The sequence below is a fragment of the Setaria italica genome, chromosome III, assembly GCF_000263155.2.
Source record: "Setaria italica strain Yugu1 chromosome III, Setaria_italica_v2.0, whole genome shotgun sequence".
Taxonomy (NCBI): Eukaryota; Viridiplantae; Streptophyta; class Magnoliopsida; order Poales; family Poaceae; genus Setaria; species Setaria italica.
Genome location: NC_028452.1, coordinates 11,101,415 through 11,126,841, shown reverse-complemented (window position 1 = coordinate 11,126,841; position 25,427 = coordinate 11,101,415). Strand labels below are relative to the sequence as shown.

The 25,427-nt window shown below is 48.4% G+C and overlaps 2 protein-coding genes, 1 non-coding gene and 1 pseudogene across 3 annotated transcripts; 1 reads left to right on the top strand and 3 right to left on the bottom strand.

Annotated features, from left to right (window-relative positions):
• Nucleotides 1–1,844: 1,844 nt before the first annotated feature.
• Nucleotides 1,845–4,849, top strand: LOC101765639 (serine/threonine protein phosphatase 2A 57 kDa regulatory subunit B' kappa isoform). Its single transcript, XM_004961229.2, has 2 exons — nucleotides 1,845–3,596; nucleotides 4,220–4,849. The coding sequence occupies exons 1-2, from the start codon at nucleotides 2,463–2,465 to the stop codon at nucleotides 4,586–4,588; spliced, it is 1,503 nt and encodes a 500-aa protein (XP_004961286.1). The 5' UTR covers nucleotides 1,845–2,462; the 3' UTR covers nucleotides 4,589–4,849.
• Nucleotides 4,850–5,033: 184 nt separating this feature from the next.
• Nucleotides 5,034–5,106, bottom strand: TRNAE-CUC. Its single transcript has one exon. It is a non-coding gene; the product is annotated as a tRNA-Glu (tRNA).
• A 6,949-nt stretch (nucleotides 5,107–12,055) lies between these two features.
• On the bottom strand, nucleotides 12,056–14,636 carry LOC101770671 (annotated as a pseudogene).
• Nucleotides 14,637–18,130: 3,494 nt separating this feature from the next.
• On the bottom strand, nucleotides 18,131–19,793 carry LOC101765231 (photosynthetic NDH subunit of subcomplex B 3, chloroplastic). Its single transcript, XM_004961228.3, has 6 exons — nucleotides 19,479–19,793; nucleotides 19,255–19,368; nucleotides 19,110–19,163; nucleotides 18,788–18,850; nucleotides 18,577–18,639; nucleotides 18,131–18,444 (listed from the first exon to the last, which is right to left on the bottom strand). The coding sequence occupies exons 1-6, from the start codon at nucleotides 19,704–19,706 to the stop codon at nucleotides 18,409–18,411; spliced, it is 558 nt and encodes a 185-aa protein (XP_004961285.1). The 5' UTR covers nucleotides 19,707–19,793; the 3' UTR covers nucleotides 18,131–18,408.
• Nucleotides 19,794–25,427: the final 5,634 nt, after the last annotated feature.

Here is a 25,427-nt window from a genome sequence, read left to right as displayed (position 1 = left end):
TGGCGTCGCGCAGCTGCGGCTGGATGGTGCGGGAGAGCCAGGCGGTGAGGGAGCCTAACATGGTGGTGGCGAGTGCGGGCGTGACCGCGTCGGCGGCACCCTTGGACGCCCCCTCCTCGTCCAACACCGTAGCTCCTCACACACCGTCAAAATGCCGCCACCGCCTCGGGTCACTCTAGTCACACCCACACGAGGCCGGCGGCCACCTCCCACAACACCACGCCCCCGCGTTGCTCCCTCCATCGGGAGCTCCGCCGACAGCCGCTCCTCACGGATCTGCCATCGGAGGCACCGGATCCGGTCCCTTAGACATCGGATCCACCGGGATGGGGTCATCGCTGCCACGTCGTTGACCCGAGCGGGAACTACCCGGCCGGTGAGAGAAGCCCCCCCCCCTCGACCCTGCCTTCCTAGCAGGTGCATGGGCTTCCAATACCTTGCTCCGGCGGCGGCGAGGTGGAGAGAAGGCCGGGAGGGGGTGACAGTGGCAGACGTCGGGGTGCCGCCCGAGTCGTGACGACGTGGGGCTTCGGTTATACTTAACTACAACATACTAGGAGTCTAAATTTTGGCTACCGCTATCAAAGTCCAGCGGCAAAAAAGAAGTTTTTTGGGAGCCGCAAGTATAATACACTCCGCGGTCTCTACCTGCTTGCAGTGTGTTCGAACGGCTGCCGCTGCACGCTGCCTGCAGCTGCGCTGCTCTCACCCGAGCAGCAGCAGCAGGCAGCTGCAAAGCAGCGCCCCGAACACGCTGTTGGTCTTTGGCCTTTTGGAGGTGGTTTTGTATTAGTAAGGGGGTGTTTGTTTCTTTAGCACCTCCTAAAATTCCTATCACATCGAACGTTTAGATACTAATTAGGAGTATTAAATATAGGCTAATTATAAAACTAATTACACGGACGGAGACTAATTTGCGAGACGAATCTATTAAGTCTAATTAGTCCATGATTTGACAATGTGATGCTACAGTAAACATGTGCTAATGATGGATTAATTAGACTTAATAGATTCGTCTCGTGAATTAGTCTCCATCGATGTAATTAGTTTTATAATTAGCTCATGTTTAATCCTCCTAATTAGTCTCCGAATATTCGATGTGATATAAAATTTAGTTAGGACTAAAGATCCAAATGCTCCCTTACACACTTACCCATTTTTATCTCTGCTGTTTGTTCGCACCACACGTCCGAAATTACGAACCGAGAGGGGTAAGAGCACTGTGTGTTATGACGGATCACGGATGGATGCATCTCCCTGCCGTAGCGGACCATGCATGCTACAGGCCACCCGCACGTGCCGTGTGTCTGGTGACACCCATGCTCCCAGCTCCGACGCCGAGCCCGCGGCTAACCACGTATGGTCTCGTCGCCGGCAGCACCCCTGCGGCGAGACAGCGACGGGGCCGCTCGGTACGGGCTGGTCCGGCGAGTACCCGTGCCGTCACCGCCTGTTCTACCGCCGGGATGCTGAGGTCACGGGGAGGCGGGACGCGACCGTCCATCTGACCCCGTTCCGTGCGGGCGGGGTCGTGACCACGCGCCTTTCGAATTAAAGCGCCCGATCGGCCGGCCCGGTCCCGTGCCTGCCCGGCCCAAGGACAAGGACGCCGATTAAAGCCTACCCCTTTGCACATGGGCCCCTTTGGTCTCCCACAATTACGCCCGGTTAATCGTCGACGCAGTGTTAGTTTCGAAGTAAAGCCAGGATATTGGCTTTAACAAAGCCCCGCCCCGGATTTGGGGCGATTTGCTAATCAGCACGGGCCCTCGTGAGCCGTACATCGCGATGGCTACATAAATGATCTTGTCCGTACACGCCCCCGTGATAAACAAACCATTCCCCGCACGAAACAACAAACAGGCCCTTCCCTCCCACTCCGCTTCTCATCCCACTCCCTCCCTCTCCCTCTGCGGCTCTGCTCCTCACACTCTCTCTGTGTCTGTCCTCCCGAGAAGCGGACAAAGCGCGGCGCTGCAGATTTCGATCCGGTTCCCAATGCCTCCCAGGCCCGTCGTCCTGTAGCCCCCGCCTCCGCTCCTCCACCTGCCGCGGCGGCCACGGCACGGCGCCCTGGATCCGGCGAGCGCGCGGCCTCAAGCCCCAGATCCGACCGAAGCCGAGCTTTCCGTGGTGGCCTCCTGCCGGCTCGGGATTGGCAGCTGCCCATTTCCCCCTCCTCTTCTTGGTCGTGATTTCAAGGCTAGTCTGTCCAACTTTGGTGGTTGTTCGTGGTTTTCTTCGGTTCAGTTTGCATCTGCATGGTCCAGATTTAGCTGCATTCACCAGGATTGTGCTCTTCTGTGGCAAAAATCTAAGCTTGTTTCCTCGGAAGTGTGTGGCTGTCGCATTAGAGTAGAGTTAGATCTTTTGGTTAGTAGCCCTGGTTCTTGCTCCATCCTGTGTTGGCAAGCTCTACTGTTGCCATGGTAGTGGTGTGAAAAAAAAAGGTTTTGTGGAAGATGTGGAAACAGTTTCTCAGCAAGCTGCCCCGGAAGTCCTCGGCCTCCGGGGACTCAGGTCAGTGCAGCAATGGCACCGGGATACAGCGCACGAGCAGCTTGGGAAGCATCCCACCTAGCCGCCCGGCTTCCGCCATTAGGCGCATGTCGTCTGCCGTCTTCCCCTCAAGTGTTGTCGCTGGCATTGAGCCGTTGGTTTCCTTCAAGGATGTCCCAAACTCGGAGAAGCAGAACCTGTTTGTGAGCAAGTTGAGCCTGTGCTGCGTCGTCTTTGATTTCTCGGACCCGAACAAGAGTTCGGTGGAGAAGGATATCAAAAGGCAGGCATTGCTGGATCTTATAGAGTTTGTTGAATCTAGCAATGCTCGCTTCTCAGAGGCCTCGATTGCTGCCTGCGCTAGGATGTGTGCCATCAACCTGTTCCGTGCATTTCCTCCAAATTACAGGTCTGGTTCATGTGGTGGTGAGGGTGATGAGGACGAGCCGATGTTCGATCCTGCATGGTGCCATCTGCAGCTTGTGTATGAGCTACTACTGAAATTTATTGGATCCTCATCCTTGGATGCAAAGGTAGGGAAGAAACACTTTGATCACTCATTCATTGTGAAGCTCCTTAATCTTCTCGATTCCGAGGATCCAAGAGAAAGGGATTGTTTGAAAACTATTCTGCACAGGATATATGGGAAGTTCATGGTACACCGTCCTTTCATCCGCAAAGCAGTGAGCAATATATTCTACCAGTTTGTCTTTGAGACTGATCGGCACAATGGGATTGCTGAGCTGCTGGAGGTCTTTGGCAGTGTCATTAGTGGCTTTGCATTGCCTTTGAAGGAAGAACACAAGATTTTTCTTTGGAGAGTTTTGATTCCTTTACACAAACCAAAATCAGTTGGTTTGTATCTCCAGCAGTTGACCTACTGTGTGACACAGTTTCTAGAAAAGGACCCAAAGCTTGCAAGCTCTGTCATTATTGGCTTGTTAAGATACTGGCCAATAACAAATTGTCAGAAGGAAGTGATGTTTCTTAGTGAGATCGAAGAGATCTTAGAGTCTACCAGCCAGGCAGAATTCCAGAAATGTATGGTTCCATTATTTCGACGGATTGCTCATTGCATCACCAGTTCTCACTTCCAGGTAACTTGCCGCAATAAATCTAATCTAGTCAATGTTCAGTTGCTTGTTGCAATATGCATTTCAATAACTGAATTGCCCTATGGAATTAGGTTCATTCTACTTTCTAGATTAATTGTTGTGTTTTGACATTGATGTGTTCACTATCCTGTTCCTACCATTTGTGCGAGAAACCTTATCTTATTGTTGGTGATTCATGATCACAAATACATTTGCTGGTGGCCCTGACTCTGACAGCCATGTTATTTTACTTCCTTCAAGGGCCTAATGTTTGTATGTTATAACCTGTCAACATGCCAAATGAATAACATCTGTCTAATGATCCGAAATGATTGTGGATGCTAACGGTGGGCAATCATGTCACCACTTAATCATGCTGTGGATAGGGGGGCCCATATTCTGTTTAATATGGTAAACATCAGACATTTGGACCAGCATTAAGCATCGGAGTGATCTCAAATTCTGAATATAAACACGTTTGGCTATCCTTGTCTTTAAGGTTTTCTTTCAGTCTTTTTATCCTGGTTGTTGACTTAACAAGTCCTTGTTGTTGGTGCCTTTGTTTGTTTGTTGTTGTAGTTGTTGTTGCTGCCTTAACAAATCCTTAACAAGTTGTATGGTTTCAGGTTGCTGAAAGAGCACTCTTCGTATGGAACAATGATCACATTATCAGCTTGATCGCACAAAACCGCCAAGTGATCATGCCTCTCGTTGTTCCAGCACTAGAACAGAATATTCAGAATCACTGGAACCAAGCAGTCCTGAATCTGACTCTGAATGTAAAGAAGATGTTTTCTGAGATGGACGAGGATCTCTTCTCATCATGTCTGGCTAAGTACAAGGAGGATGAAGAAAAGCGGGTTTCATTCGAAGTGAAGCGGAAGCTGACCTGGGAGAAGCTCGAGTCAGCTGCAGCTTTCCAGCCAGTGACTGGCCATACAGCCGTCCTAGTAGGCCACCAGCCGTCAGCAAATATGACTGCCACCCTGATCTAGCTTATGCCTTATGCGCGCTGGAGAATCAACGGTGCTCTTCCCCCTTTTGGTGAAGTGCAGCAAGTGTAGTGTTTGCTATTTTGCTCTTGTTTATTATTTTATTTGTCGGTATGAGTAATCAGTGTTGTAAGCTGTAACTATTTGCATATGTTTATGCTCTCAAGGCAAGCATACCTGTAATGTAAGACTGCTGAGTGCTGACACTCTTTACATGTATTCTTGCCTGGCTATGGATGAGCAAGTGTCCTACAGTTATTTTCACTTTTAGCTCTGCTATATGGCTGCCTTTTGCCCATAAGGATGGCTAACTAATAGTGGAATCCTCTGACAATTGACAAAATTGCTCGAGGTGTTCGGAAAAATAAGCGTTGGAACGGGTGATGACAACTGACAATATTGCTCGAGGTGTTCAAGAAAAAAAAAATGTTTGCTGGCACAAAAAAGTTTCCGTTGCCGGGACTCGAACCCGGGTCTCTCGGGTGAGAGCCGAGTATCCTAACCAGCTAGACTACAACGGATTCTTGACTGACGATGTTTACAAATTTATTTGATATAAAAAACACATTTCGAAACCAAACGAACCTATTCGTGGATAAACGATTATTATCCAGCACTGTTTTCCAGATCAAAAGCAACGCACCGCACCCACAAACCCCTCACACTGCGCAGTTTGATCACGGACCTATTTTCAGAATCGCCGCATTGTTTGATAAGGGGTGCATAGAAAAGAGTTGGAATTGACGAAGCAGTCTGAGCAACTGTAACACTGATGCGTTTAGGTCCTCCCAGCTAAATTTTAACGGCAATGCTATACTTCATACGTCTAACGCGGTTTACAAAATCGGACACGCTGTCCACATGCTCCACCGCTGTGCCTATGCAGATATTTTTCACCGCTCTTCTCTCATCAACGTTGCTCGCACTTGTGACCTGTCGCTTTCGAAGTACAACATAGAAGAGCTGGACGGTATGGTCCTCCACCGTTGTACGGCTCCTTCCAACCTCCTCTGCTTCGGCCGCCCAGTTGCACCGCCTCGCGCCGTCCTCCTCATCTCCCTTTGTGCCGGCGTTGTTGGTTTGCTTCTCATCGTGGGCCAAGTTGCCACCAAGGGGCATGGATGGGATAGGTGGATCCACGCCCTGCGGAGTGCTGCGCCAGCAGTATCCCCACTATTTTCGCATAGCAAGGGCATCAGCCTGCGCTATGGAGGAGAAGCCATTGGGGAAACTGTTGGTGACCGGCGCCAGCTGCTTTGGCATGGGCGGTGGTCGAGATGGAGGTGGAGGTGTCGCGAGAAGTAAAGCATTTTGAAGATTTTTTTATCTGAAGATTAGCGTCGGTCATATTGCAATAGGTACCTTATGGTGTTGCAGTAGAGATTTTTGTCTATTGCAAGTGCTATAGATGTACGCATGTGCTGCAGATGAATGCATTTTTTGATGTTGCACGGTTGATTTTTTGAGATGTATTGATGTTGCAATAGTTGGCTTTTGATGTTTCATCTATCGATTTTCCATGTTGCAATATTTGTTTACGAGCTCGATCCCAACCCAACATATGATGATTTGTTTGGAAATATTGCATGAAACATGTGTTCGATGTTGTGGTGGAAATTTTCCCTCACGAATATTATGTTTACATTGAGCTATTTTTTCGTATCATGTTGCAACCATATATTTTCGATGTTGCAGCTGTTTTGTTTTGATGTTGCAACGGAATGTTTTTCGATGTTGCAGTTGTTTTGTTTTGACGTTGCAACGGAACGTCCGATAATTAGTGGTATTTTACTATGATGTTATTGTAGCCGTCAGATTTAAAACATATCGTGATGCATACATCCGATGAAAATATCACCATACGTCCGATGAAAATTGCTCCCGCCGGAGATCCGGAGCTAGCAAGTCCAAAATTTTAATGGGTTGTTTGGATCCACCAGTTGTTACCATGCTACCCTCTGGTGGACCCTCCGGTGGGATTCACATGTCAGGACAACCTTATCATTCCCTTCTTCTTCCTCTGCCTAAGCCAAGAACCGAGCGAGCTCCTCGTGGCCGCCGGCCGAATCCACTCTTCGCCAGGGGTTGTCAGCCGCCCGCTCCACCGCCCGGAGAGGGATGACGCCGACGCAGCGACGCGGTCGAGGCACTCGCCTGAAGCGTCCCCACATAAGTAGAGACTAAATGTGATCCAATTATCAGTCCCAGGAGGCTGATAACCCATTTATTCAACAGATAGTTCAGAAACCGTACAACTCCCGAAGGAGCGGGCGGGCAAGCCACACCCAAAGCAAGACTAAAGCGATAACAATACAAATCCAAGTTGCGGTCCAGTCGGACTCCGGGCTGCAATCGGAACTATACGTCAGCGGAAGCATCCTGCAAAAGGGCCAACACCGCAGGCAGCGTTGGGTGCAGACGCAACCTCCTACTCGAAGTCCTCGGCGACGAAGTCCGGATCCTCCTCTGAAGCAACAACACAAGGGTGAGTACAAAGGTACTCAGCAAGTCCAACCCCATCCCCGGAGGGGGATACAACAAGAATATGCATGAGAGTAATCAAGGATAAAGCTATGGCTTATTTGCAGTAAAGCTGAATTTTAGACACATGCAGGGTTTCATTTCAAAGAAGTTTCATGAAAACATTTTAGTAAACGATATATCAAGTGGGGTTGATCCTACACAAAGGATCCAAGTTTTATCGCTACCGGACTCCCCGTCCGCCGTAGCGCACGGCACAACTGCCGGACACTTCTAAAATTCCACACACCCACACACGCAGCACATACCAGTCATCCCCCAAAAACTAGTTGTGTGACCGAGCCGTAACTCGTCCAATGCCGTGGACACGGCTACCCGGATAGGTTTTAACTCTGCAGAGGTTGTACACTTTTCCCACAAGTAGGGTACCGTAACGCGATCACCTTAGTGATGGTACGGATCCTAACAAAGCCATTACCCACCTTAGCTAACACTGACTAGTCAACACAGAAGCACCCAAGGGGTTAGCAACCCATCCACGGGCCGAAACCGGGACCTAAGTCACCAAGAGCTTAGTCCTTTTCCAAGGGCTCCCGTTGCTCACCAGCACATCTGAAGCCTAGCAGTTTAGCTAGTGGGATTTATGCTAAGCCGTTGCCCATACAACGGTCGAGTGGTTGCACGATGATGGAATTAGGCAGGATGACACATCAACTCGGTCCTTAGCCATGACAAGATGGATAACTCCCACTCTGCTCAACCACTAAGGTACGAGCCCAACAACCCGGTATTCCACACAAGAAACACCCATCCATCTCATCCACCACCACTCTTTACACCCGAAAACCCAACTCTTTAGTTAAACATACTCACACATTTACTTTCCGAATAAACCGGTGTAATGATGATTGAATTTGGATAATAAGTTCCTAAGCATTCTAGCAGTATTTATCACCTAAACAGAGCAACTCATGTTTAGAGATAAATATGGGACATCAAGGAATAATCATAACAATCAAGGGGTGGCTATCCAACCATGTCTTGCGATAAAACAATATGCGTTTTCTAAAACAGGCCAATAGGTTGTGTCTGAAAAACTGGGTATTAAATATGCATCAAAGGGTGAGATTGGACTTGCCGTTCTCAAAGCCTTCTGGGATCTCCTGCTCGCGGTACTGGTCCTCGGGCTCGGGCTCGCGGTCGAACTCCTCCTCGCGCTCCTCCTCGGGTACTCCGCGATCTACGGCACACACAAACGAGCACACAATAAATAAAAAGGAAAACGATTTTACCCGTTGAGCTCCGAACAGGAAGTAAGAACGAAAAATATATAGGAATGGTATTTTCATGACATTTGGATATGCTTCGGCGGAAATATATGAGAGGAGGCCGTGGTCGAATTTGGGATTGATTGAAGGAAGTTTGGCGCATGAAATGACGGGTTAAAGGGGTATTAGGGGCTTTAAAATAGAGTTTAGGACTAAATTGTGAAAAACGAGGACCTCTTTGTAATTTCTCTAAAAAGTGGAAGGGCTTATTTGTGGAAGTCTCTGTAGAGAGGTGGGAGGACCGGGTTGCAAATAGAGAGAAAGGGAGGGGTAGATGAAAATTCGGCCTTCTTCCTTCTCCTTTTTCTCCAGAACAGAGGAAGGGGGGGGGGCGCATGGCCGGCGGTGGGCCGGCCGGCTCGGCCCGCCGGCGGCGAGATCGAGTGGCTGGGGAGAGGGAGGAGAGGGTGGAGAACCCATTTGAGGGGTCACCTCGGTCGATTGGCGGCCGGGGCGAGGGGGAAGGGGACCGGCGGCGGCAGGGAGGTGGCGGTCTCCTGGTGGCGGCGGCGGGTGGTGACTGGGCGGTAAGAGGGGCGGCGAGCGGGGTGTTGTGAGATGGTGATGGGGATGGCCGGCCTTGGCTCCCTTTTATAGGCGCCGGGAGGAGTGTTGTGCGGCCGGCAATGATGGCGAGCGGTCCTCCGGCCAGTGGCGTGCCGGAGTTGCCGAGCTCGTGGATGGCGTGGGCTCGGTCGACGAGGGGAGGGAGCAGGGGCGGCGACCGCTTGGGGAGGCGTGCCAGGGGGGACGGCGTGATATGGCCGGCGGGCGGGCCGGCGCACAGGGCGACGATTCGACGGCAGCTTGGCGTGGAGCGGGTGGCATGACGCGGTTGACCGGCTCGGCGTGCGCATGTGCGGCGGCAGGCGGCACGGTGCGACAGCGGGCGGGCGTGGCGCAGCGGCAGGCGGGCGCGGCGTGCGCGGGGCGGGCGCTGGCGAGGCACGGGCGCGGGCGCGCAGCCAGGCGCGCGGCGCGGCCAGGCGCGCGGCGCGGCCAGGCGCGCGGGCGCGCGGCCAGGCGCGCGGGCACGCGGCCCGGCGCACGTGGGCCCGATGCGCATGCGCGGCGTCTGGCGGCAGGTGGCGCGGAGCCAAGCGCCAGAGAAGAGAGGAGCGGCAGTGGAAAAGGAAGGAGAGAGAGAGAAAGGAGGAGGGAGGAGGAAGGAGAAGAAGGAGAAAAAGAGGGAGGTAAAAAGGAGAGGAAAAAGGGGAGGGGCAGCTCAGCGAAAGTTGCGGGATTTAAACGGTGCGCGTGATGAATTGGACGGGCACGCGGCGAAAATTACGGGGAGCGGAAAAAGAGGGTTGACGAGTCGGGCCAGGACGACGGGTTCGACGGAAGGGAGAAGTTTTGACGGAGCTCGGCGGTCGGAAAAATTTTGGAATGCATTTTTAACGAGTGATTTAATTGGGTGTATTTTTACGGGCATTACATCGCCCAACCACCCGCGAGACCCCACCGCCTCGGCGGTCAAGGTACTCGCCCAGCCACCCGCGAGACCCCACTGCCTCGGCCTGGCTGCAGCGCGGGGCGGACGATGCGGCAGGCGGAGCTCCATGCGGCGGCGATGGGCGGAGCAGGCAGGCCGGGGAGGACGACGCACCTTAATCCCCCTGCTGCTCCAGCTCCGGATCTAGGAGGGGGATGGCCGGAGCAGGGCGAGCCGTGGCGGCGGCGCCTCCCCCGGCGAGCCCGAGGGCGGCCGCAAGGCGGCGCAGGTCGTCGACGGTGCTGGTGGGGAAGCGGGGGGCGGCGCGAGGCGGTAGCCGGTGGGGACGCCCTGCTTAGCGCGCGCTGGTTGGTGGTGGCGGCGCTGCGGACAGTGGAGCGGGAGATGGAGGCGGCGGCGAGGCTGGCCACGAAGGTGCTGCTCGTCGTGCTGCTGGAGGAGGGGAACAGGGAGACCGCGGTGGAGGCCGGCGCGGTGTTAGCGGCCGTGGAGGCAGTGGCGGCGTCCGGGCCGGCGGGAGCCACGGCGGCGTGCGCGCGGGCCGCGCTGGAGCTCTTGTGCACGGTGGTGGCGGCGCCGTGGCGGTGCGGAGGGAGGCGCTCGCGGTGTCGGTCCTTGCGCGGGTGGTGGAGGGGATGGCAGGCCATGAGCGGGAGTGCGCCATCGGGGTCCAGCAGGGAGCGGTCGGAGGGAATTTTTTTCGAAGAGAGTGGAGGGGCAGTTTAGTCTTTTGTTGGTTAAAGCTGGTTTCACCCGGCCAAAGTTGTATCAAGTAGCCAGCTAAATTTTCGACGGTGGATCTAAATAAGGCTTTAGTCCGCTTAGTATAGGGCTGAACTGGGATTTAAACCTCCTTCAGTTTTAAGGCCTTTAACGAAAATAAGTCACAACCTTTTGGCACAGCTTAAGCTAAAGGTGTTTTGGCTTCGCGTTACAGTAATGCGCACTATTTAGCACTGTGCATTATTGTAGCACGAAGTCGGAATGGATACCGAGATCTCAAAATAAATTGTGAAGGAGTTGAAGCTTAAAAAAGTGGCTTCCCGCGATTTCGACTCCACCTTCTCCACCTTCTACAATACCGCTACATTTACGAAGCTGAAGCCCCCTAAGCCATACCAAACGAGCTTAGCATTCAAGGTCATGTCTTCGTACCAAGGAGACCAAACGAGCTCTTAGTAGTGAGTAGTGACCTACACGTTCATGGTCATATCTTCGTACCAAGGAGCTAAGGTCATGTCTTTGTACCAAGGAAGAAATTTGTTTCACAGACATTGTGAAAGAGCCGTTTTGTGTGGAACACACCAACACATCTTAAAAACACGGCTTAGCCTACACCACACTTTGCCTAGCAAAATAATCATTTTCTGTTTAGAGGAGGTGTGCAAAATCTATTTTACTCTTAGACCCACATGTCATATTCTTCTTCCTCTCCTCGCTCCTCAGTCTTCATCTACTCTTCCTCTCCGCCGGCATCTGTCTCTCCTCTCTTTCCGCGCGCGCTCTCTCCGTCCGTGCGCGATGCTGCTTTGCTGTTGTCGGCGCTCCTTCACGCGGACATGGTGCTCGCCACCGCCTGGGCGACGCCCAGTAAGCCGCGCCTTCACCTCGTTGGGGCTGTCTCCTGCGGCATCCAAGGGGAAAAAAGAGGAGGGGTGAGAACTTCAGCCAACAGAGCAAATCGTATTTCGACGAGTGGGCATCCATGGTTACGTGACTAAAAAAATCGATCTTTGATGGGGACATGTTACTTTCTCGGTGACCGAGGAATCCAAATCTTGCATGAATCATTCAATGCCATTGCGCGTTTGCGCTGCTTATGAGGGCTGGGGCTATTCCAATTGCTGATGGGCATTGGTGCCAACGCAGTGACGATGCCATTAGCGGTGTCAGGCGCGAGTAGGCCTGGTGCCTGTCATCGAGGAGGCGCTGGCTCATGGGGATCTCATTGCAGCTGAAGCGGAAGCCTAGGGGCGCGTTTGGTTCGTTTCTGTCGCTAGCCTGGCTCGCATCTGGTATGCAGGCTAAGCTGGGCCAGGCTGATTGCATGCAGGTGATCAATGTTTGGTTACCAGGACGAAAGTAGACAGGCTGAGCAGAGCACATGTTTGGTTGCATGTATGAGCTAAGAACTGGCGAATAGAGAAGAGAAAGCAGTTGTTTGGTTGGCTGCATGTACCAGAGTTTGAATACCAGATTGCTGAAATTGGTGAGGTTACCACAAGTTAAATTTTAGGCTAGGTACTCATACAACTCGTTCATACCAATGGAGGTCATCATCGGCTCAATATTACAACAAATGATCATACAAGCTTGTACAATAAAACTAGGATAATAATGAACTGAACAATGATAATGATATCTTTGGTTGGTGTGCTTGTTTTGTTCAGTTGTTTGTCAGCCTTGAACTGAGGAGGGGCTTGATCTACATGTTGGTTGTGATAGGCAGCCCAAGCTTGTTCTTCAGTGTTGTACCCTTTGAAACAGGCTCCCTTGAAGCCATTAACTTGTTAATGGCAATCCCTCCAGGTGGAGAAGACGCCAGTTTTGCGGCCATAGAACACAACATACCAAGTCATAATTGAAGTCCTAGATTAGTTACAATGTAGCAATACAATGTGAGTTGTAACAAAAATAATCAATGAACAATGCAAACAATTAATTAGGTGCTCAGATCATGCAGAAATAAATAAGGACATCATAACAGGCAATGGAATTGTGCTCAGATCATGCACAACTCAAAAGGAAAACATAACAACCAATGGTCTATTACTCAGATGAAGCACAAGTGGAAAAGGATATCATGAAGGCAATGTGCTGTGCTCAGATAATGCACAACTGAAAAAGGAAACATAACAGCCAATGGTCTATTACTCAGATGAAGCACAAATGAAAAAGGATATCATGAAGGCAATGAGCTGTGCTCAGATAATGCACAACTGAAAAAGGAAACATAACAGCCAATGGTCTATTACTCAGATGAAGCACAAATGAAAAAGGATATCATGAAGACAAAGAGCTGTGCTCAGATCATGCACAATTCATAAAGGAAAACATAACAGCCAGTACAGTTGTACTCAGATGAACCACAAATGAAAAAGGATATCATGAAGGCAAGGAATTGTGCTCAGATCATGCACAACTGAAAAAGGATATCATCTAGGCAATGAGTTGTGCTCAGGTTCTTACAGAAATGAATAAGGATATCATAGAGGCAATTAATTAGGTGCTCAGATCATACACAACTGAATAAGGACATCATAAAAGGCAATGGGTTGTGCTCAGATCATGCTCCAATGAATAAGGACATCATAATAGGCAATGAGTTGTGCTCAGATCATGCACAGGAGAATAAGGACATCATAATAGGCAATGAGTTGTGCTCAGTTCATACATAACTGAATAAGGACCTCATAATGGCAATGAGTTGTGCTCAGATCATTTTTAAGCACAGAAGGTAAATAATGACAGACACATGACATCATAGGCATATGAATAACTGCAACCATGACCAAGTGTCCATGACATCATAGGCAATGTAACTGACTGATCAAATACATCACAGACCAACTACAGTCTCTGCCTCTCTAAGACTACAACCTAACCATACTTACCAGCCACAACCTAAGGGTGTTGTGTCAAACCAAAACAAATGGAGCAAAGTGTTTGAAGCTCCAGTCAGTGTATCCTGCACAAAAGAAGTCACTATGCAAAAGATAGATCAGTCAGGAAGCATGTAGAGGGATCTACATGTAGGAATTCTTGGCAAGCCATGTCCTTAGCCAAAGGACGCGGTGGTTCTTAGCCATGTTGACAAAGGCATCACCCTGGGCCTTGTTGTCAACCAGATGGGAGAAAGCACAGATCAGAGCCTCCTCACTGAACCCTGGCATGTACATCACTGCACTGTATAGATCAGGGTTCAACACCTCAACCTTGGTCTCACGGATAGCAGAAGCAACATCCCTCACTGCCTCAGTCATACTGCTCATCACCAGATGGTCCTCCTCAGTGAGGACAGACCTCTTCCTCTTCTTGCTAGGACCAGAACCACTAATGACCTCTATTGTATCCTTGGGTGCTTCTCCAAACACCTTAGCAGCATCATCAATGCACTTGGCTGCCTTGTCCTCATCATATGGTTCAGTCTTGATTGAGATATCTATAAAGTCAGATGGGTTACCTAGAGCCTCATTAGAACCCATAGCATACTTGCCAGTGGCAACCCATTGCCAAAAATGATCATCATCTCCTTGTAGTTCTCAATGTGTTTGTTCAGAAATTTAGCATCCTTAGGGTGTGCCTAATTGTAGTGTGTATGATTAGTTAGAAATGTTAGAAATAAAACTAAAGGATCAGGATAAGAACAAGGTAAGGAAGATCTAGGTATCCCACACACCTTGATGTGTCCCATATAGTGCTCCTCATCAAGACTGATCATGCAATTCTCCTCAATCCAAAGGGCACCACTTAGTTCCCTAAGCTTGGACACCTTCATCCATCTCTATCTCCACTTCCTCAAGTGGTTATACACTTGAGTACCAGACACTTCATTGCCACTAAACTCCTGCAGGTACTTGGCAACTTGGTTCAGATGGACCTCCTTGAAGCCCTTGTCTAATCTAACACCACTCTCAATCAGCTGACTCATACGGCGCAGGACAAAGGAAGACATGGCACTAGTCCAGCGCATAGCACCCCTAGGGCGCTGCTCTGGACTAGGACCAGCAACCTGGACAACCTCATCAGCCACTGACAGATCAATCACCCCAACCTCCTCAGCCATCCCTAATGAAATGCATGCTTAACATCATTGCACAAACCCATTGCCATATGATCAGGAAAAGTAGAATGTAATTAATGGATGCTTAACATCATTGCACAAACCCATTGCCACATGATCAGGAAAAGTAGAATGTAATTAATGGATGCTTAACATCATTGCACAAACCCATTGCCATATGATCAGGAAAAGTAGAATGTAATTAATGGATGCTTAACATCATTGCACAAACTAATTGCCATAAGATCAGGAAAAGTAGAATGTAATTAATGGATGCTTAACATCATTGCACAAACTTATTGCCATATGATCAGGAAAAATAGAATGTAACTGATGCATGTTCAACATCATTGCACATGTATTTAACCTCAGGGAATGTAAAAGAAACAGTGGAACAAATCATCATTGCACATGTACTTAGCCTCAGGGAAGGTAAAAGAAATAGTGGAATAAATAATCATTGCACATGTACTTAGCCTTAGGGAAGGTAAAAGAAATAGTGGAATAAATAATCATTGCACATGTACTTAGCCTCAGTGAATGTAACAGAACAACAGTGGAATAAATAATCATTGCACATGGACTCAGCCTCAGTCAAGGTAAAAGAAATAGAGGATGAAATGATCATTGCACATGTCCATAGCCTCAGTCTAGATGTTCATACAACATATTATTACATCATCATTGCACAAGTGCATTGGCTCAGCTAACAGAACAACAGTTGATCATTGCACACAAACAGCAAGCTCTACACATGAGAGGTGCCCCTATTGTTCCACATATCATTTGCAATTTCATTCCTTCTTGTACCCCAATCTAAATTGTCATCTGTCTGACAACCATCAGCAGGTGCAGTACTACTACAATTAGGTTCCCATGTTGCTTCATCAGGAATAACCTCATCCTGACCATGGCCAATTATCCAATTATGAAGAATACAACATGCAAGAACTAATTTGACTTGTGTCTTGAATGGGTGGTAGGGCTTGTTGTCTAGAATACGGAATCGACTCTTTAAAGCCCCAAATGCCCTCTCAACTGTGACCCTTAGGCTTGAATGCCTCAAGTTCAACAACTCTTTCTTATTGGTAGGATAATTTCTTCCACCATATTCTTTCAAGTGGTATCTAGTGGCTCGGTAAGGGGGGCATAAATCCAGGACGACATGCATAGCCAGTGTCCACTAGGTAGAATTTACCTAAACAATTCATTAGGTAGCCAAGAATCAGTTGTAGTGGTTATGTGAAATCCCAATTTGTGGTTTGTCTAAAAGTTTCTGTTACAAGTACCTGGAGGAACCCTTAACCCATCATCCCTCTCTAGAGCATCAGCTAGAATGAGTGCATCATGTGCAGATCCCTCCCATCCAGCTAGCACATAAGTGAACCTCAGATCAAAGTCAACTGCAGCAAGCATATTTTGAGTAGGATAGTGCTTCCTACCCCTGAATGCTGCAGATATCTTTGCTGGAACTCTAGCATGAACATGAGTACCATCTATTGCACCAATACAGTCCTACATTATAGCAAGACTTGTGATTAAAGTTTGGTCAGGACTGCAGTTAGGTACAGGTAAACCTTACATTCATTTAATTACCTTAAAATAAGGATACCACCTTGGGCTTGTTCTGATTTTAAGTGCTGTCTCAGTTGATGGTGGCCTTATCATCTCTCCCCTCAGCTCACCAATAGCATACAATACCTCTCTAAAATACCTACTTACTGTTTCCATGGATCTCCTAAATGTTTGGTGGATTACTCTAAATCTCTGGTTGTGTCCCACAACATGGAGAAACATTGCTACTTGTTCCTCCACAGTACTGTTTATTGTGTCCCTTAGCAAGCTTCTATCCCTAAGCAGGTTACACAGGTTGAAAAAGGGAGCTCTACGCATACGCAACATGTTCACACATTCTATGTCATTACAATTAAAAATTTTGTTCAGGTTGGCTTGGCGTTCCTCATCCATAGCACTCATTGGGGCATATGTAATCCGAGGCTGTGAATTATAGGCCACCCTGAGCCTACTCATGAAGTATGCATAGATGACAGACACAAAAGCAGCAGCTTTTATCACAAGCATGCGTCTCTGGTCGACAGGGTTCATCTATTACACAATGCAAAGCATGTCTCAGCAAAACAACAAATCATTTTGAGCATTCAACAAGTGGGTTAGGAAAAAAAACTGCATCATCGCCTAATGCACAAGTGCTCACATATAGGTAAATCAGTGTAATAAGAATGCATCATTGGATAAGGACATGTGCTCAGTTTTCATTTTTATAACTTAATATCATCGGCCAAGAACATGTGCTCACTGTTGAAAATAAATAAGCATTCATCATCGGCTAAGAACATGTGCTCACTGTTGAAAGAAAATAAGCATTCATCATCGGCTAAGAACATGTGCTCACTGTTGAAAGTAAATAAGCATTCATCATCGGCTAAGAACATGTGCTCAGTTTCCAGAGTAAGTAAGCAACCATCATCGGCTAATGACAAAGGCTCACTGGAAAAAATCGTTACCGCTAGCTCCTTCAGTAAACAGTCCGAGGGCTTTCAAGAGTTCAACGGGTAAGCCAAGATAAAGGCAGATCTGCACATGAGGGAGAGGGATTACTATCAAAACATACAAGATCCAATCGGGAGAAACAACAACAGACCGAAACCCTAAAAGATAAAACTTGCCTTTTTACCTCCAACGAAATCACCAGCACAGATCCGACCCTACAAATGTTCAAAGCATTAGGACCCCAAAAAAACCGATGGAGAAAGGGAGCAACACCAGATCTGCGACGGATTACAGGTTACTTGCTCTCTTTGCCACGAAACCCCGACGAATCGAACCTCAAACCTGCGGAAAATGAAGAGAGGGAGAAGCGAAAGGTCAACCACCGATTGAATCGAGCCTCAAACACCGTGGATCTGGAGCACAAGTAAGAGAAGATGCATCACCTGCTGCGTGTTAGATCTGGAAGAGCAGGAAGAAGAGGACACGAGGAAGCGGGAGAGCTCACAGCGGAGAGGCAGAGGGCGAGTGCGACGGAGAGAATGGGGGGAGGGGCGGCGGCGGTGAAGATATAGCGCGGATGGAAGGCGCGAAAGGGGCGGCGGTAACCCTAGCTTCCCGCGCGCGCCCCCGCATCTCCCGCCTGCACGCGAGGAGCCATTTTTCTGGGCACCGAGAGCGCGCTCGCGTCCCGCACGAGCTAGGCCGCCAAGAAACGGAATCCATTTTCGTTTCCCGGCAGCCAGGCTCGGGGGGTTGTGTTGCACACCCAGAGCCAGGCTCATGTACGAATACAGGCATCCAATCGCTTCGACGTTGTATCCCGAGGGCCAGGCCGAGCCATATGCGGGGAAGCAAACGCGCCCTAGGTCGCGGCTCCGCGCGGCCTTAAGCTCCTCGAGGTCGTCAAGTCGTGAGGCTCCTAACCGCGCTTTCAAGATGTCTTGAAGACAAAATCGGACAAATTTCCTACGCAGAAAAGACGCATCTTAAAAGACTGCAATGCCCTGTATTCGTATTTTTGTTTCCGAAAGACTGGTACTAACATGCACTCCACAGGTGAAATAGCCTGGCAAATGCATTTTACAGCTATATACTGTTGACCGAAGCCCAAACCTGCAAACTATCAGAGAAACTGATCACAAGCGATATGATGAGGCAACACTTTCTCTTCTCTGTGGTACAGTGCATGACGTTTAGTCAGATACAGCTTGATGATCACATGCTATCAGACTATCAGTACATCAAGTAGTGTGGTGCTGCACAATCATTTCTTCCACTGGGGCAGCCGTTGGACCACAACCTACAGGCATAGCAGTGTAAACGGTTAAGTACTTCATAGAAAAACGGTGCGTTATGCATGGCACTTCTGAATAAGAAACAAGGTGAAGGGCAAACGTAATAAAAAGAGTAGGGTGGGGTTAACGAAACATGCCTTGCCGGAGTTCTCTTTGTTGCCTACGATAGTCTGACAAGCTAGCCTCCATGACTCTGGTTTCTGTCAAAGACAGGGAAGTTAAAAGAGCACGGTTAACTGACAACCCATGTGCATGTAAATACCAACGGAGCACGGTTAACTGAACAGACTCCAGAACCAGAAGAACAGTAGAAACATTGAGCAATTGAGTGAACTGAACACCGCCTACCTTCTTCAGGTACCGGTTCTCAGTGTTCGTCCTTTCATTCAGGAGCTCCTTTCCGTCAAGGATCTGTGAATTCACAATACCCATTACCGAACCTTGGTTAATTCAGTTGCAGTTGACAATGTCCATTCTCAGTTGCAAACATTCCAGAGTCAATTCAGATCATAATCACCACTCTACTCGTGGCAAAACAGCGAAATAAGAACGGCACATGCCGTCGATTAGGGTGGAGAGCAAGGGCCTGTTCGCTTCAGCTTATAAGCCGGCTGAAAAGCTGAAACGGTTGATTTGTTGTGAGAGGAAAATTCTATTTGGTGGCAAGTACCTCGACGATGCAAGTGCCGCAGCTTCCACCGCCACCGCAGTTCATCACCTTACCCTGCAAATACAGCAAGATCACTCTCAGTTACCCACTGTTGCGCGGCGACAAAAATCTGACGATAAAACTGAGTAAAGCAAGGGAGGCTCACGTATGCGGCGTAGAGCTCGATCTTGTTCTCGTTCATGATGTCACGGAGGAGCTTCTCGCCGCTCGCCGCCTCCGCCCGGTCCACCGGGTAGGTGCCGTCCGCACCCGGCTGCGGCTACAGAACCAAACCAACCAACCATCCAACAGCCAGCTCAATCAACACACCCACTACAGCAAGCAGAATTGCACTACCTCCCTGCCAAGGAGGGCTCCTGAGAGACTTACCCCGACGAACTCGAGGTCGATTTGGGGCTTGGGCGGCGCCGGCGCCGGCGCCGGCGCCGGGGCACCCTGGGACACGTTCGGCGACGCGCTGGAGCATCTGATGGTGGCGGCCCTGAAGCGCCTCGCACCGCGGTGGCTGCTGGCGGAGACGCGGGAAGAGGAAGTGGCGGCGGGGAAGGGGAGGGAGACGAGCGCTGCTGCCGCGGGGGCGGAGCTCGTGGCCGCCATGCCTCTGGCCGCACCTTTTTTGGGTGGGGACGTGGCCGCGTTGCCGACTTGGCGTTGGTACTTGGTAGGCCGGTTCGTTCGAAAAAACGCCACGGTATTTTTATCGTCCGCGCGAGGGTGTGTGGCCGCGGCGCGCGTGGGGTCCAGCCGTTGGCGGCTCGGAGAGGCCTCGCGCCGTCGCGCGCTCGCAGGGGACACGCGGCGCCGGCACGCACGGGTGGCTCGCGGCTGCCCGCCGGTCTCGGTGGAAGCGTCTGGCTTGCTCCCGAATTTCCCCCGTTTCCTTTTTTTTAAAGAAAAGGTGGGGTTTCATTAACATAGAACTTTTACATCCAATCCACCCCCTGAAGCAAATAAAAATTACACATAATTCCACATCAGAAGCACCCAGCGACCATCGCCACCACCGACCATAGTTGCCGCAGAATGAGTCTTCTCCGTATCCCGTATTGAAGAAAAACCCAATATAAAGCTCACGGCCGGCACCATGGGGTTTGATACTAGGTGCTAAACTTGAGCAGTATCATATCGGATGTTAATTAGGAGGATTAAACATGAGCTAATTACAAAACTAATTGTACAGATGCAGTCTAATTCGTAAGACGAATCTATTAAACCTAATTAATCCATCATTAGCAATTATTACTGTAGCACCACGTTGTCAAATCATGAACTAATTAAACTTAACAGATTCATCTTGTGAATTAGACTCCATCTGCGCAATTAGTTTAATAATTAGCATATATTTAATACTCCTAATTAGTATCCAACATCAGATGTGACGGGTGCTAAGCATCCTGAAACCAAACAGGCGCTGAATCGACGAACAAGTCTTCAGTGCCCGTCAGTAGCATGCCAGAAGCATGCTGTTTGTTCGTTGAACGCCTCGGACGGTCCTCGCATTCACCTCGGTTGCCGGTCGACAAACAGCACGCCCGCAAGGGGAATCAAAGAACGCCACGTACGAGCAAGCGGAGAACGGTCCTCCAGCCTCCCGCAATCTTGTCATTGGTTACAAGGTCAGCGACGCTGCGGACGCCGTGGAGATGACTGGCGTTGTAAAACTCACAGTGGATTCGAACACCCACGCATAAGAAATTAACGAAGAAAACATCACCGGAGTCCTGTTTCTTTGTGTTCCTTTCCGCAACTGGGCTGGGGCCGTACACGCGCAGCCCTGTTTGTTGTTGGTTGGAGCTAGGCGATGCAGGCACACTGGTGGGCTGCCACGAGGAGTTTCACGTGGGTCCTCGGACCAGCCTACCCGACGACTTACTGGGCCGTTGCTGGGGGTGATGCGGCGGCTTCTGGACCGTCGGCGCGCCGTGCTTTTGAGCCCATACGTAAACCCACAGATATTATGGTGGTGGAATGCGCGAGTGAATAAAGCTCAACCGGTGCCATTGCTGCTGCAGTGCATATTCCATATTTGCATGCTGGTGCTATGAAGGAATTTGCAGATGATCTCATCTCCGCTTGTAACATGGTAACTGTTACTGATGATGAGGGTTGAGGGTTAACGGCAGATGTTGCTGTCGACTGAATGCATGAGTCGATTCTGTGCAGCGTGCACTAAGCACGTCCTGGCGCTCTCTACCTCGTGACACCTGAACGCTAAGTATCTTCTCGCTAAAAATGAGACCGAGAGGGATGGGACTATGGGAGGTCAGGACCAGCTGAGACCAACTGGTGCAGTTTGCAAAAAGGGGGTCGTCGTATGGATATCCATATCCTCTCCTTAAATCCGTACCCACTTCAAATAGGAAGGATATGGGTAGAAAATTATATACCCATTTGAAATGGTGAGGGTATGATTAATCAACTGTATATATATGTAGTACTCCCTCTGTCCTGAAAAGGATGCAACTATGGTATGCGTGCCAGTTAAAGTGCTTCACGTTTGACCAGGTTTGTAGTAAATAGTATTCACATTTATGGCTCCAAATTAATTTATTATGAAAATACATTTTGTAATTAATCTAATGATGTTTATTTGATATTTTATATATTTATACTTTTTCATCTATAATAGGTCAAACTTGACACAGTAAATCATGACACTGTTCCAGAATTGCATTCTTTTGGGAACGGAGGGAGTACGAAGTTAATTATCCATTTTATATGGGTGTGATTGGGGAGGATAAGGAGTGAATAATAATTATTTAGATTTAGGTGTGAATAAGAATGTGTTTGTCAATACGACAGACCTAGGTCGCCGTGTCCCTTGGCTACTGGGACGAGGCGATGATGAGCTGTTTAGCCCCTCCGCTCACTGCAACTCCTTGTCCGATTCCCCGTACGTGCTCTTTGGTACTGCCATGCTCCTTCGATGATCGCTCATTATCGATCTGCAACTCTGCATATGAGATACATTTTAGATTCCATCCCAGTACAACAATGCCAAGAAAACTCTGTGCGTTGGCTGACAGATAAACAGGCAAAAACTGTCTAGTCTCTATATACAAGGCAAAGCAAACCATTCATCGAAAATTCCTCCTTAACCAACTTGTTCTCATTGCTACGTCGTGTTCTCCCTGGGAAAAAAAAAATCTTTATAGCTCTCATCTCGCCTGCACCGAAAAGCGAAACGTAGTATCCATGGATTATGTCCATTGGAGGCACGGTATAGCTGCGTGCCTGCATATATGGACCCCGTCTACTGCAAGTCTGAAACAACACATTGCCTCAAGCTAATCCAAGCTCTGCAACCTTTCCGAACCAGGATAATCCAAACCACACTGATGTGCTCGTGCTTGTCTCAAGCTCTGCAATCTCAACCTCAGCCGTCTGACCCACAAATCGTATACCCTTTGGAATTGTGGCATGCACATGCATATGAAAACAAACAGTGTGGTGGATGCTGAAGATATTTTTTGAGCAAATGCTAGGAATAGATATTGGGGTCATGGGGTGGAATCAAAAGTGCATACTACTTGTCGTCCCGCCGGATATTTGCACGCTCGGACGGTGGTCCGTCACTACGGTTTGTCATGTAGTAGTAGTACCCATGTATTGGTGAAGAGAAACATTCCATTCGCTACCCCACACATGCCATCCCCCCCCCCCCCCCCCCCCCCACCCCACAAAAAAAAGGACAGGATTATCAGGATGTGACGTTCGATAAGATCGTTGGATTTTGATACGGCTACAAGGGAGAGACGCGGCACCAAGCAGGCGATTTGGAGGTGCTTCCAATCCATCGTCCATCAACACAAGAGGGCAGGGAGCACCACGGACATTTACTGGCTTATTTGACGTACGTGGTAGGCGGACTCTCCAATTAGCTTGGGAGGTTCAGGTTAAAAGAACGATGGCGAAATTAAAGACCTGGACCGGAGCTTACTACGAAGAAAATCTCATCCTCTTCTTGGTGAGCAGATAATTAATCCCTGCGTATAATTGGGCATGGATTTTTTTTGGTGTTCCTTGTTGCAGTACGGATAGCTGGTAACGATTGTCTATGTACGGATAGATGGTAACGATGCGTTGTGAGTTGTTTCATTGTTCGGATCAGCTTTAGGTGCAAATTTTCTTCTCTTCTTCTTGTGCTTCCTAGAATTGGTAGGCCCCCTGTTTTTCTTGGAACCATGTGAGAAATGAACTTTTTTTTAACAAACAAAAGCATTCTTGCGCGTGCGTGCCCACGCCCGATTACTCTTTGAGGTCTTTTACGGTACACAATACTACTACTTAGTGGTATATAGTATATAAAAGATCTAACCATTCATTATTATGGATAATTTAGTAATTATTACATTGTAAAAAGTGATCTTTCAAATGGAATGGTATTTTAGACTTTATGCTATTGTAAAAAAATATTATTGTGATGCCGTTTGTGTTTTTTTTTACCATGATATCCTTATACTATCTATATTACTCATGTATACTACCCGTGCCATAGGTGAAGAGATAAGTAGTATACAATTAATCTTGACCGTCGGATATTTGGCATAGTACTGTGCGTCGTAAAAGAGGTCTTCTTCTCCATGGAAGCTAAGTGTAGGTTGTATATGTTCCATCGATCGACTGGGTTAATAGGTCATCGGAATTTTGATACCTTCCAAGTTAATAGCTGCTTGGTTGGGATCTTCGTACGCAGCTGGCTTGGCAGAGTATATATTGACACGCTCCATCAAATTGTAACAAAGTGACATTAAGTATTATTAGTTGATCATCTATTGAAATAGATAGAAGAGTATGCAGTGGGGGTAGATACTATCTATTGGTTTCTTCTTGTAATTGATGGCTTCCGAACAAGGAGCCCTTATTGGCACTTGGTTTTCTCAGCAGCCAAATAAAGGTCTTTGTTGGTAGTGTTGCATTGCATGCATGCGCGCCATGACCTCACTAATAGCGTCGCACGCGAAGATTAAACTACTACTCTGTGATAACCTATGTGATTAGAGAGATTCTCACTGCTGCGTCGTCGTGATTGACATTCCATGTAGCCAGCTATAGCTAGATCTTGAGAGCCATCGGATTCGAATGTTAGCAGCTGACCTGAATATACCAGCAGATGTAGACGTCAAGATCAACTTGAACAATGATTTATTACTATACTAGGTGAAAGTTCAGAGTTCTCAGCTCTCATTTGCTTAACTTTTAATGGTAAACATGCATGTCAACGCCTCAACGGCCGGCGAATGCGAAATCCCTTTCACTTTTGTCAACTCTTGGTGGTGGTTTCAGAGGTGATTATGCACCTAGGATAACCCTCGGTCAAAGTTTTTACCACAATATAAGATTGACCGACGACTTGTGCGTGTTGTTTCTTTCGTACTACTTTCAAACTTGCTAAATAACCCTCCGTCTCACAAATATTGTTTATTTAGCCTTCAAAACTTGTTCCACAGAGAGTGTTCATATAGCTTCTGGACTATCCAACAAAGACTCTTATAATACCTTCTAATCCAATTAATAAATCGATCATTTACTTCCACCATCGATGCCTGAGTCAGACCTGCTAAATAAGGAAGGCTAATAGGTTCGACAAACACTGCAAGCGTGCATGCATAATTAATTCTACTCAACAATAATCTATCCGATTAAGAAAAGTTATTAGGAGTAATTTGGACTTTTAGCATTGCTACTATCTTGTATAAAACTTTTCTAAACGAACGATCTTTGTGGGATGGAGGGAGTAGGTGATTAGGCTGATTATCTTACTTTGAACCAATTAACCAAGCTTCCATCGCTTGCCAACTGGAGTAATCGACTCCGAACCAATAAACTCCATTGGCGCCATAAAAAGGGTCGTCATAAACACAGGTTGTATCGACCGATCGATCTTCCGGTTGGCACTGGTGACAGTACGATATGGATCGCAGTTCTTCAGAATTATCCAACACAAATTGGTCATGCTCGACCTATTGCTGATTGAGTCTTAGAAACTGATGCGGCCGGACGCCGCGTGTCTGCTCACCTCGATCGGGCGCGGGCGGACTGCGACGCCGGTCGCCGCCGAAGGGCAGCGGCGAATGGGAGGTTTGCTTCGTCGATAAACGGGGAGAAGATTACAAGCGGCTTCGCCTTAGGGGGTGTTTGCATAGCAGGTGCTAAAGCATCTGTCACATTGGATGTTTGGGAGTATTAAACATAGTCTAATTACAAAACTAATTGCACAACCCCTAGGTTAAATCGCGAGACGAATCTATTAAGCCTAATTAATCCATCATTAGCAAATGGTTACTGTAGCACCACATTGTCAAATCATGGACTAAT